Source organism: Eulemur rufifrons, chromosome 6 (assembly GCF_041146395.1).
Source record: "Eulemur rufifrons isolate Redbay chromosome 6, OSU_ERuf_1, whole genome shotgun sequence".
Taxonomy (NCBI): Eukaryota; Metazoa; Chordata; class Mammalia; order Primates; family Lemuridae; genus Eulemur; species Eulemur rufifrons.
Window position 1 is genome coordinate 38088548 of NC_090988.1, and position 13948 is coordinate 38102495.

At 40.7% G+C, this 13948-nt stretch overlaps 1 protein-coding gene across 2 annotated transcripts in view; it reads right to left on the reverse strand.

The window, feature by feature from the left end:
* The window catches only part of FAT3 (FAT atypical cadherin 3), a 488418-nt gene that overhangs the window by 166141 nt on the left and 308329 nt on the right, over nucleotides 1–13948 (reverse strand). For both annotated transcript variants that reach the window (XM_069469075.1, XM_069469074.1), the window contains exon 3: nucleotides 12008–12069. In XM_069469075.1, coding sequence (XP_069325176.1) covers nucleotides 12008–12069 — 62 coding nt within the window. The remainder of the gene's footprint in view (nucleotides 1–12007; nucleotides 12070–13948) is intronic.

Here is a 13948-nt window from a genome sequence, read left to right on the forward strand (position 1 = left end):
TTTTTTTTAAATATTTCAGAGATATTTATATAAAAGTTTTCTTACACTGTATCATTTTTCCTTCAATAAGTGAATACTATAAGGTAGAGTATTGCAACTCCAGCCAAGGATAGATTTTTGTTCATATTTGTGTGCAGTTTGATCAAGTGTCTGAAACAATCTGCTAAATTACATTAGGTGATGTCTAGGGTCTGTCTTTCAGCTGATCCATAGGCAGAAAATAGGATTATCAAATGGCCTGAAAGTGGGCACCAAACCAACCCTACAGAAGTGAGACTACGGGGTGTGGGGGGCTGCGCTGTAACATGCAGTTCTCTAGAAAAAGTGACGGGTGGTCCTCTAATACAAACCCTACCACAGATTGCTATTTAATGAGATCCCATACAACCAAAAAAAAAAATAGCATACTGAATGTAAATTTATTAATATAGAAAAATTTCCACAGTAAGTTCATAAACAGAAAAGCTTACAGAACAATATGTACAGTATTATTATAATTTTTGGAAAATTGTATGCAGGATTATATGAAATATATGTGTATATATACATAAATGCCAAAAAGGGTTCTGAAAGATTATGTACCAAAATGTAAAAAGTGATCATCATTGCATGGAGAAGTTATGAGTGTTACTAAATTTTTCCTATTTGCTTATTTTTATGTCTTTGTCTCTCTCTCTCTTTTTTTTTTTTACAATGAGCATATATTATATTTTATATGTTTCTCATGCATCATAGTTATATGTTTCTAATTATTTTATAATTAGAAATAATTGTATTTTAAAAATCCTACCATACGCACTGTGCGATTTCTAAAAGAGGATTTTTGGAATAGATTCTAATTTTCTCCCTTTCACTGAGGTATATATACACGTGCTTTAAACCATTAGAAATTGAGTTCACTCTTCCTTACATGTTGATGTCCTTGTGATATGACAGGAACTTTTAAATGACTTGCTCCTGGAAGCATCATTTTAGAAGATGGGTAAATGAGGTTTTTTTGCATGTATCAAAAATGCACATCATGGGTCTGTCACAGCTTTGCACAGAAAGATTTGTAATTCTTCAGAGGTTGAGCAAGCATGCCCTGGCTACTGCTGATAGAGACAGAACAACATCTCCTGTTGTAAAAATGCTAAATAGAAAAACCCCATCATGTTCTCTGGCTGAAACCAAACAAGCGCATCTCTAATTCCTGCACACCTCTAGAGCCTGTCTACTGTTGTTATGTCTCCCTGCCGGCAAGGCTATAATGTTGTCTTAAATTTAACTGCAGCCTTTCTGACGTCTTCACCTAATGAGAAGAAGTCCTTAGGCCTTCGGATGGTAATGATGGACCATGTAAAGTTGAGACTCTGCCAAAATTATTCTCAGTGAGAGGGAGCCTCCCCTCTACCATGAAGAGAAAAATTCAGCCATTTGGTATCTTATGGAGTCAAAAGTTGCTTTCAGGTAGTTTAATTTAAAAACAAAATAAGAACAAATTAAGTCCCTCTCTATACGGGAAAGGTCAGAAGACATTCTGGACTGCTCAGAACCCTCTACTCTGTGGATACAGTTGCCTCGTTTACAGTGCTTGCCTTGGTATGGCTTCTTAAGAGGGCTACTAATGAGTACTTATACATTTTTAAAAATACTGACCTTTTTCTATTTTATTTGAAAGTAGTCGCCTTAAAGTATATTTTATCTCTATTACATAACAGCAAAGTATACATTAGCCTGGAGCTTAGCCCCATGTCTCATTTTAAGATTTATCAGCATCTTTAAAAGTGTATAGTGGCATTCCAGGAATTATAACAGGATACCTCATGAAAAATCTAAGATCTTCCTTCTGAATTATATATTTATGACCTCCTGAGGATGATAGATTTCGGGTAGGTAAATGTGATTTAGGAACTGCTTTTAGGCTCCAAACACGAGCTGGGGTTGGCAAGAGGCTTGGTACAGGGATGCAGTGGGATGAAGCCCTTTCCCATCCTGCACGGTGGCTGGCACCCCAAGAGCCCTGCAGACTTCATGCCTACATGCTTCTTCTGTGTGCTCAACCCTCTTTCTGTGGATCTCTGGACAGTACAGATCACTGTGCCCTTTGAAGCATGGATTATCTGGTTTGCGTGTCATCTGGAGCCCTACATTTCAACTCAACCAACATTCACTGAGTGCCCATTATGTCATTAGCATTGTTCTAGAGGTTGGGGTACAAAGAGGAGTACTCCTCATCTCTGGCCCTCCCTCCTACTGGTTACCTTCCCCAAAGGTGGGGCCAGGAAGAAGGAGGATGTGGAACCTCTGTGCAGCTCATCTTGCAGCTTGCTAAGAGAGCTGAGAATGGCCTGAAGTAGAAGTGGAGCTTGACACTACTAAGGGCATTGCTTTTTAAATTATAACATCTGTTGCTGATATGAATATTAACCATACTGTGGATTACCTCCACCAAGAATCTCCTGAATGCTCATACCCAGTTTATTATTTTTACACAGTTGAGGTTTTGATATCTGAATGAAACACAAAAGAATTCCTGTTGGGTGCTTAAATATTAAATATACATACTGCATTAACAACTAAATAAAATTTAAAGCCTTAAAGGGGTTATGATTCTGAGGGAAAGCTTGAGGGTTAGAGACAAGGTTGGGTAGGTCTCGAGATAGCTGATCTGGGGAAATTAGCTAACTGTCCCATCCTAGTCTCAGACTAATTTACTGAATTCCTGGATTCTTGGGAAGGCTACCACTCTGCCATTAGAGCTTGCATGCCTTAGTCTCCATCTCAGATTCTGGCTTAGAAAATCAGAGAGGGACCACAGATCCAACAAGAGAGCCCCAATGACCTTCATAGCCATGTCAAACTGATGGTTGACTCATTAGCCTATTTTAGGAGAATGAGCTATTCCAACTTAACATGGCTGGAATCCATTTAAATGGATGTTGGCTAATAGAAGCCAATAAATGTCTGAAATTTGGGGCTCTTCTACAGGAAATTAAAGAAGAAAGTAATATACTATGCTCGAGGAATTTCTCTAGGCTCACTCATAGATGCCATCTTATTAAAGTGTCATAGGTATATTCAACATCAGTGAGTCAAACTATAAATACAATGCATAACATAATGCCTGAAGTACTCTGAATGCTGTCCTAGAAGACTGCCTCAGGAATCACAAGGAACAATTTTAAGCCTCTAATCATAATGGCTAACATAAATTAAACACTTAATATGTGCAGAGCACATGCAACATGCTAATCCTTAGAAAATCCTACAAAGAAGGTTATTATTGTCCCAGTTTTATAGGTAATGAAACTAAGGTTTAGATTAAGTAATTTGACTCAAGGTCACACAGTGGCTAGATCTGTCTGTCTCAAAATCCTGTGCTTTAAGCATCTCTACTACATTTATAGCAGAGGATTAGTTTGATATAAGCTTTAAAGGGACTATCACAATCAGGACATTTTTTTGTAAGAGAAGTTTTATTTTTCACTAAGTCTTATTGAATAATTGTGTAAAACATATATAGTGCTATATCCAAAAAATAAAATAACCAAATTTAGTACATGTTTTCTCAATTTTGAAGGAATTGATAGCATTTGTTCCAACATACCAACCTATTTTCCTTGGCTCTGACATCCAGAGCCCTCCTGACATGTTTTTGTTATGGTCCTCTACATCCTAATGTTGACAACCCTCTCAGTATTTCACTAAACCAGTCTTGCCACAAAATAAATGAGGTTGGTAGCCCCTGATTTGCCACAAGAGCAAGTCACTTGAAAGGTCTTGAAACAACAGCTCATTTGAACAAAGCTGCCCACTGTAGGAGGAAGCAAGCCAAAGTAGTTTTTCCTGATTATTAACAGAAACACTGGAGTTGAATCTCATGTTCTAAACCTGCTGCCATTACATTTTTTACATTCCCATAGACAGACTTAATAAGTGCTCAACTGGGTCATACACATCTGGTGCTAGGCATGGGCTTCGGTGGTTTCTGAAGGGCTCAAATGAAATTACACTGGACAGATCATTCTGCAGCTCAGAGAGTGTGTGGCACAAAATAAACTAGGAAAGCAACACAAAGGAAAGAGGGAAAAAGAGCCATGGAAGCAAAGGGCAGAGGATCAATTTACCATCACTGCACTATAGGGAAGAAGCCAGTATGGGCTCCCGGCATGTGGCATTCACAGTTGGGAGTTCTCATGGCTGTTCAGAGCCATGCAGGAAACTCCACACCTCTTCTCTGAGAAGGGATAAGCCGTTTGTGCAATATTAGCCATTGTGGGTAATAGGTCCCCTACCCCTGCCCCCGGAACCCAATCAGAGCTTGGGGACGTTACAACTGCTTGGCCCAGAAGACTTAGAGGAAGCAGCAACATAGCACCACATTCAGAAACCATTCATAAGTGAAAACAAACCAGAGCCTCAGTTCCCTACAGCTTGTGTGCACAGCTCAGCAAGCTGTGACCTGCCTGGAGCAATGATCTGCCCGTGCAGCATGGGTGAGCAGAGTGGTTCATGCAGCTCATTTCCATATCCGGGCTGAGCCGCTGCATGGAAGGACCTCCTGGCTCCAAGGGAACAGGTTTCATCTACTGTTGCTCTACTAATCAGTGTTCAGATTTAAGGGGAAGCAAAACAAACACAACTTTTCACAAACAGGTAAATTAGAGGTGGTTATTTATGGAATCAAAGATTTTTTGCAGACACCTTTCCTAGTGTATATAAGTGTTTGCCTGTGGATTATTAACCTGGAGGTTAACCAGCAAAGTTAAAAAGTGAACAGCTAGTGCTGGCAGGAAACAGCAGACAAAATGCCCAGGAAACTCCATGTAATCTAAGGACCCAAAGCCCTCCACCTCCTTTCCTTGGTTCAGACAGAGACAGTGTGAAGATGGTGCTCAGCTGAGAGCTGAGTCCTCACATGCCGACATTTCAAATCTCAACAGGTCTCTTAAAGGTCAACCCCAGGCTCATCTCTTATTTTGTTATGGGCCCAAAAGGGCACATTTTGAAAAGATGTGGGGTAAAGAGGAGACAAGAAACTAATTCCATTCTACAAAATATGTGAATTACTTACTTCATTGTGAGAAGATTACAAATTATGAGGCACATAAGAAAAGAAATCTCCCTTCTATCAAATGTCATAAAACAGGGGCTCACTGGTTTCCAGTGTTAAAAAAAAAAAAAAGAAAGAAAGAAAATTGTCAGCATCTAATAGAAAGATTTGGAATGTAAACCTGATTTTGTGTTGGGAGGGAAAAAGACTTTCTGATGATACTGGACTGCCTGGTTCTGTACCTGCTGCTGGAAAAGCCTCTTTAAAGGGGCAGGTGGGACCACATACTTCCCCCTCCACCTGCGCCTCCAGGTGCTGTTCCTCTTAATTGCTTGCCCAGCCCTGGGGCACTTTGCAATCTCTGCTTTGAATGTACCAGCTCTGAGAATTATTATTTGCTTTGAAAAGTTCGTTTTTAAGTGTCTGATTCAATATTTACCAGTCAGTTGGGAAAATTAAGCAGTACATCTGCAATTCACACTGCTGGGAATATTGCAAGAAGAGTCCACAACAACCTGGATTATTCTGTAGGATTAGGAATGGCAACCCTCACTCCTCCCTCACAGGCGTTCTACCCCCCCCCCCTTAACATCACCATCACCACCATCATTGCCGCCACCACCACCATCAACACTCCAACACTCCTTGGAGTACCAAAGGCCACCCTTGACTAGCCTACTGATATGAAAATGAGAAAAGATGATTTGATCTGCCACCTTTCAATGAGACGATGGATATTTAGAGCCACATCTGTTCTATGAAGAGGGGAAGACCAATTGTGGATTTTACTATGAAGTGGCTGTGTGACCTTGGATCTCTCGCCTCTCTTTTCTAGGTCTCAGTTTCTGTATCTATGTAATTGGAGAGAACAGTTTGGAATATATGAATGAAACACAGCTCCTTGATGCCAAGACAGCAGCTAACCAAAGTGGCTCCCTTCATAATCTGCAGAGTTTAGTACTCTAATAGACCTTAGTGTGAACGTCAAAGGAATAAACATATAGTGGGAAAAACACACTAACTCCAATAACATAACCTTGGCTCCTGGCATTGGCCAGACCTTGAATAGGCATTTGAAAGCTTTTGAGAAAGGAAGAAAAAACAGAAAGGGTGACTTACCATTAACTTATTGAAGTTGATACAATAAGAATGTTCACAACTGAGGCCAGAAAAGGGATAGTTGCGAAGAGAGAATGGAAGGAGAAGTTGGAAGGGGGTTAGCCGCCACGTCACAATGTCACAAGGCATTTATTCGGCGCAGTTGTGCATGGCGCTCTCCTGGGAGGTCTGGAACAAGAATCTGTGACCACCTCTCCTTCTGAGGCTGATGCCTGGGTGCACGCTGCTGTTTTTATGCATGGACATGCCATTGTTTTTGAGGGACTACTGATATTCCTGAAGAGTTTTTTGAGCGTGGCAGAAAGAAGAGCCTAATGAAAGAAACTTCCATTTTCCTTAGAGTTAAATTATAAAAATGCAGACTGTTTAATGGGTTGAAATGAAATGGGCCTGCAGTTCTTCTCCACCAGAAATGATCATCATTTTAAAAGCAGATGTCTCCCAAAGTAAGAAACCACTAAAGGTGTACACTCATTGAAAAAATCAATTTGCATCCTAAGGCAAGAGGAAAGGTTATAAAAACTTACTGAAGAGCAGTATTTCTTCCCTCAGAAACTAAAACTATAAAAAGGGATGAGGATTTCAGACAGGAGGGAAAAATAGTCACATGAATCGTATCTTACAGAGGACGATGGATGAGTTCGTTAAATGGACAGATGCTAAATAATATACATTCCTACAGAGCTAGCGAACCCTCTGTAATATGTTTTGTTATTTGTGCCAGCTTCTCCATAAAATCTCGCCACGTTCCCTGGGCTGCTCCAAGTGGTATGCACACATACGACATAATTTCTCATCCTCTGTCTTCATGCTGGCTGCTGAGGCCTTGTCATCTTTTTTGATTTGCAAATGAAATACTCTCTGTTCTCTTTGGGAGACTTTTATCAGAACCAGCCAGCCCTGAACAGAGAAGCATTTCAAGATCAAAAGGGAGGCAAAATAATACTCTTTCAGCAAGCAAGATAAAGATTCACACATAATTAAGCCAGGACTATAGGATTATTTAAGTAGATATATCTTTTAAGAATAATCAAACTGCTATAAGCTAGTCAAACTACTGGAGCCAGTACAGAAAAAAGAAAGGGAACTGACAAGGAGTTTGCTGAGGACAAGGGGAGGAGGAGGGGCGGGGAAGGAGGGAGGCGGCAAGGCATGGGTGAGTGGGTTCTGTGTGTGTCAGGCTCTCTCTGCAGTTTATCTATGAGGTCGGAATTATTACCCCCATTTAACAGATGAGGAAAAAGAAGATCGAAGTTAAGTGAACTTGGCAAAGCTCAAGCAGATGGAAAAGAGGCAGAGCCTTCCTTCTTTCTGTCTCTAAATCCATGCTTTCCCCTGTGTGTTAACATCCTCTCTCCACGATCTCATTTAGGAGGCCAGGTGAAGGTCTCTTAATGTAATCATCCATGCACACATTTATTGAGTGTCCCGTTTCCAGGGTGCTGAACTAAATGCTCTGAATACAGAGATGAGCAAGACAGTCGGTGCTGACCGTGACCACCGTTCATGGAACATCTACTGTCTAAAGGACGGTGTCCAGAGCACGTTTCGCCTGTTATTTCATCTGCTCTTTATATCAACCCCAGGGTAGGAATTGTTATCCCCACCTTACAGATGAGGGAAAGAAGGTCCAGAGAAGTTCATCAGCCTATCTAAGCTCTGTGAGCTGTACCAAAATGTGATCACAGGCAGGCCTGAATTTAACATGCAAATTTTCCTGCACACCTCTATTTACTCTCTTGATAAATCAAGTTTCATGCCCACAGGGAGCTTAAACATCTCAGAGGTGAGAAAACAGTCCATACAAGTGATTAGATTCTAAGAAAGAGTTAGTGCATTTATTCCCTGTTTCGCAGCTGCCTTCCCTGATAATGAAGCAATCAGGGCCAGCGTCACAACCACTAAGCTAAAACATTAATTCGCTGTTTAGTTTATGGATCCATTATCAACTCTGCATCTATATGCTGGAATTAGCCTTCTGTCTCTTCTATAATCATAACTGGGTATCAAGGAATGTATATGACTTAGAGTAAGTAAGCTAAAAACTCTCTGTTTTTGCATTTTATGGTAGGGAGAGAAGTTCAGGACAATATTTTCACATAACAGACATCCAAACCAGGCAAGAGTTAACACACAGAATTCACCAAAGTATAAGCTGTACCTGTGAATTTGCCTACAGTTCTTTGCTGTTCTTATGGCCTTAGAAAGTCCTTTGGATTCTGATAATGACAAACGTCCTTTTATAGTCACAGATTTAAGGCAAATGCTCCACAGGCTCAAAAACGCTTACAGCCCATACACAGCCAAGCTAAATATCTTAAACCTATGTACAGTGTCAACAGTATACAATTAAAGTACTTTCTATCGTGGGGGTAGCAAACTACAAACAAATCATTGATATCACTATTCTCCTGGTTACCTATTCAGAACTGTACCTGTCAGGTAAGCTTCTAAATGGGCCTTTTCAAGAAGAGTCAATTTGACTTTACTGAGAAGGAGAGAGAAGAAATAGAGGCAGAAGGTTAATATGAGTTTAAGAGGAGCATACGGTTATCTTGGCAAGTAAAGACTCTCCAGGAGGTTAATTACCCATACCCGGGCCTTACAGCTCATAAAATGTATCAGCAGTTACAAAATTTGTGTACCACAGAGAACTCTACTCTGCAATCAACGAAATTATTTTACTCATTTTGTGCAGGGGTAAGTTAAGGCAGTAATCCTTCCATGATCCCTTTAGAAAAAAAAAGAAACGAATGTTGTTCAAGCTGTCGCAGCAATGTTACATAGAAAAAAATAATGTGAATTGTACAATTTAGAGAGTGAGAGCAAGAGAGTGTACTAGAAAGAGAGAGAGAGAGGTAGAGGGGAAGAGAGAGGGACTGCGGTTCAGCTGGTTTCTGAAAGCCTTAGCAGGAGATTTACTAAATGAAACAGCACATGTGGTGGGACTCCTGGGAGCCGGAGAGGGCAACGTGGTGTGCTGGAGGCCAGACTGGCATGATTCAGATGACCTACAGTTTTAAAAATATCCACTCTGAAGACTTTAGAAAAGCCAGTGTGCTGCTTGTTAGCCGGGATCATGATGGGATTTGTGTTAGACAACAATTCGCTTCTTGACCCACTGCCCTCACCCTCCTTCAAACCACCATCACCTCTCACCTGCATCTCTATAAAAGCTTCCCCACTTATAGTCCTCCCCTCCCGCCCCCCAACTTATCTCTGCCCAGCAGGGAAGCCAGCCATCCTTACGATGGCAGTCTCATCTGGCCATCCCTGGTTAATGGCTTTCCACTGCACTCAGGACAAAATGCAGCATCCTTGCACAGCCCTTCATTTGCTTTTCCAACTTGATTTCCCATCACCCCACCTCCTACTCTGCTCCGCATTACACCCCCCATTATACTGGCCTCGCTTCTGTTTCATGAACATGATCTTGGCATCATGTCACCAAATGCACCAAATATCAGTGCCTCGAAAAGCCCTCCTAACCAGTCTACTAAATGTTGCCTACCACTCCCTGACTTTTGGACATTGTCATGGAACCGTCTTTTGGTGGCCTCAGAGCGTTTCTCTCTGCAGTTACAGCATTTATTACTTTATCATGTGCCTCCCTGCTCACTCTGTGTCCTAAGCACTTGGGCCAGTCCCTTGTATACAGGCTGAGTCCAGTGGTTGCCAGCTGGGGCTCCTTCTGCATTTCAGTTGCCCGGAGCTACTATCCTTCCTAGAGTGGGGAGATGCAGTCGAATCTTTAGAAGGGTTCAGGTATTATATCACCATATGATAATAATTAAATCACAACAATTATAAGTACACTTTTCTGAGCATCTACTTAGCACCAGATACGGGACTGGATGTTTTACACATATTTTAATCTCCCAACAACCCTACGAGGTTGTTAATTGCTATGCTGTCCTGCTTCCCTATGCAGATTATACCAGGTACATGTTGACTATCCCTGATTCAAAGATCCAAAACCTGAAATGCTTCAAAATCAGAAACTTTTTGAGTGCCAACATGATGCTCCAAGGAAATGCTCATTGGAACATTTTGGATTTTGAATTTTCAGATTAGGGATGCTCAATTAAGTGCAAGACAAAATATTCCAAGATCCAAAATACTTCTGGTCCCATGCATTTCTGATAAGGGGATATTCAATTGTGCTGACAAATGATGTTCTAGATCCCAATCTCTGTTGGTTCAAAGTACCAAAATGTTACTCAGTACTTATGTAAGTCTGTAAAGGATATAAAGCCATTAAGGATTCTTTTGGGAAGTGAATTCAAATGCTTTGAAAACACTCTTTGCTTGTTTCTCTACCACAGATCGAACCTGTATCAGTCACACTCTGCACCACACAGCCCCGGACAGCAGGCCCCACTGTGCAAGGAACAAGGCAGTGAGTGATCCCAGCCAGGTTCCCCGCTAGTAAGAGGCCTCTCTGCTTCCTGCTGGGAGGGAATGGGTTCAGCTCTCTAAGAACACAGCCTTTCCAGGTGTCCTGGACTCTCTTCTGGAGAAGAAAGAAGCACATAAATATAATATAATAATATGCTATTATTTTGGCAAATGTACTCTAATTCCAGACCAGGTAAGTACTGTAGCCCATTAATATAATTTTGAGAATAGAATTATTGTAATTATTTTTTGGCAGCCTGGAGTCTTTTATCTTTATGAGATGATAGCAATGTTTTAAAAGGATTATCATAGTGCTGCATAATTCCTTATTATGTGTAATACTTTAAGAGTTTTGAAAATACTTTGATACAAAATATAAGGTTTGATCCTAATAGTGGTCCTTTGAGGTATATGGGATAGTAATTATCTGCCAGATTTCACAGTAGGGGAAACTGAGGTCTAGGGCAATTAAATAGCATCATCCAAAGCTTCAAGCTCACCAGGTCAGGGCAGCTCCAAGACCCGTGTCCTGACTTTTAGTTTAGTTATTCTTTAAATAAGTCATCACTGGAGAACTGACTTAAAGGAGGCTACCAGAAGAGATTCTACATATGATTTGATGGGTGTGTGGTGTGTGTGTGCGTGCGTGTGTGCGTGTGTGAGGAGGAACAGCGAATTTCAGTGTGTGGTTCTTAGTAACTAAAAGATCATTTTAGAAGCATGAACACATATAAACCCTTAACAAAGCCCTAAGTGCTAATCATTGTCATCTGTTCCATGTCACACTTAAATCACAGTGTCATACAAACTACCCAGACTTCAAGCTTCTCAATAAAGATACTCGATATGTATAGAAAGAATGTTCTGCAAAGCTCTTCCCTATCTATTTTCTCATCTCATGTGGGTTTTTTTCCCCTCTCCAGAAACAATGCTCTTAGAGTTTATATTGCTGCTGTTTCTGTCTTAATGAACTATAGGCGTCCGTTTTATGGTTTCAGAAACAGTCATCTCGGGCAGTGACTGAACCAGCAGCCGTCTCTCCCTCAAGCCTCTCCCCAACACAAGAGAGGAGGAGGATAGCAATGCACTTCTTCACCAACGGTGCACTTTTGCTCCTTCTCTTTTTATATCTGTGTCCTAGTGGCTCACGGGGCTCTGCTTCTGAACTTTCTTTTCTGATTATTGACAGAAGAGCCCTCAGTAGAGGCAGAGATGCTAGCACACCTGCCCGTGTTTGGCAAAAGGCAAAGGCTGCTCTACCACCCTTGCTCCGCACAGAGGGGCACGTTGGGAAGAATGCACCAGAAATCTCCAAATGCTGAACAAATCAGACCAAGAGAAATATCTTCATTTTGATATCCACTGTTCAAATATTTTAAAGTTCTCGTTTACGTTGAAGGTTAAAGAAGTTTAGAAGTCAGTTTTAATGAATTCCAGTTCCCTCTATGCACTTACCTCCAGAAAATGTTCTGCCTGCTGTTCTCGATCCAATTTCCTTGAAGTTGTTGTAATCAGACCTGTGTAGAAATGAGAATATTTGACTTTTAAATATCTGGGGCAAGTAGCTTACTGAGCGTGGGAAACAGGTCCAGTTAAAGGAAAAGCAAAAGTGGTGGGGAACAGTAACTTTCCAATCAATCCCCAGTGACAATCCGAATGGTCTCAGGAATTATTCTTCACAGAAAATAAAATTTACAAAGAAAACCTGAAAAAATTGTTTCAGTTCTTTCTACCACCACTGAGGTATTGTAATCACTTCAGGGATATAAAAACTCACTAAAGAACCATTGTTTTTCTGATAATGAGGAGTTTCAATGATTCATTTGCATATGACTTAAATTCTACAGTAGGAACCTCATTAAAGATTTTAGAGTTCTTGAACAATTAATAGGTTGTTTAGGCTGATTAGATTCAGGCTAGAAACAGCACTTTCTTGTTTAACTTTTATACGCTTATATAATTTTTGTTATAGGTGACAAAGAAGGTTATTTCTGTAGTAACTACTTGTACACATAATTATTTCAAATTTAATAACTCTTACACACCAAAGATCTCACACTGTAATTTTATCATTTTGTTTTATGTGTTTGATTCTTGATACAAAATAAGTTCCACATGGAAAATACCTCTCTATCTTTCCTTCCAACAGCGTTTTTCATAAATGAATCACCCCTTTGAGTATAAAGACAAAGAAAAGAAAATGAGAAGACAAAACCTTCAAGGCCTCCCAGCTTATTGCACCAATTTGTCTTTTGCAGGTTTTATTATTCTTATTGTCAAATGGCAATTAGGAGGTCAAATTTATTTTCCATTTCTCAATTCCACAATGTCCCTGAAGAGAATATGGGTTGGGCTGTTTTCATGGTATATTCAGATAGACAAGGAAAGAACAGAGAAAATCAGATGAAAAGCTTGTTCCCAACGCCAGTGAGGAAGGTGAAATACGGAAAGGGTATTTCGCTGGGGCCCGTGGACGAGCTCTTGACCTCAAGCTTCCGTCTTACATAGAAATGGTGGGTGGGAGTACACGGGAGTTTAGGGAAAGCCAAGAAGAGACCACAGGAAATTAAATGGCTCCCCATGGCCCTCAAAATAATTTCCCGCTCAGGGTAGCACGACTGTTTACAAGGCTGCCCCACTGCCCTCCGCCTCTACGCTCCCCACCGGAGGGAAACCTGTGTTTCTACTGCACAAATGATCTGCCTTCCCGTGAATTCATGCTGGAATGTGCCCCACCCCACTGCTTCACCCACAGACTTTTCTGTTCTTTTCTTTTTATTATAAAATGACAAATTATAGTTGCATATATTTATGGGTACAAAGTCATGTTAGGATGTATGACTACTGCGTGGAATAATTAAATCAAGCAAATTAATATATCCATCACCTCAAATATCTTTTTGTTTGTGGTGAGGACATTTGAAATTTACTCTTAGCAATTTTGAAATGTCCAATACACTATGATGAGCTATATTCACCAAGCTGTGCAACACTATGCTGAGCTAGATTTTTAAAATGTAGATCAAGTGTTAGCCTTCTCTGGTCCCCTTTAACAGGGGTAGATGCCCATCTGCTATGCCCCCACATAACCAGTGCTCCACCATCATCGTTCCTTGCCCTGTACTAGAATCCTTTGTGCACATGTATTTTCCCACTAGACACACTGAAGTTTCTCAAGTTTCTTCATGAGAAGACCCTGTCTTTTGATTCTGAGGCTCTGGTGCCCACCTAGTTCCCCACTTAGAACAAAGAATAGGAATTCATTAATGCCTGGTTATGGAAAGTTGCTGTGGAAGAGATTGATTATGTTCTTATCTTCAGTTTTGCTACAGACTTGGAATGTGTTCCTTCAGGAGGGTATTGTTTTCTGTGTGAGAGTGTATTTTTGGGTGGGGG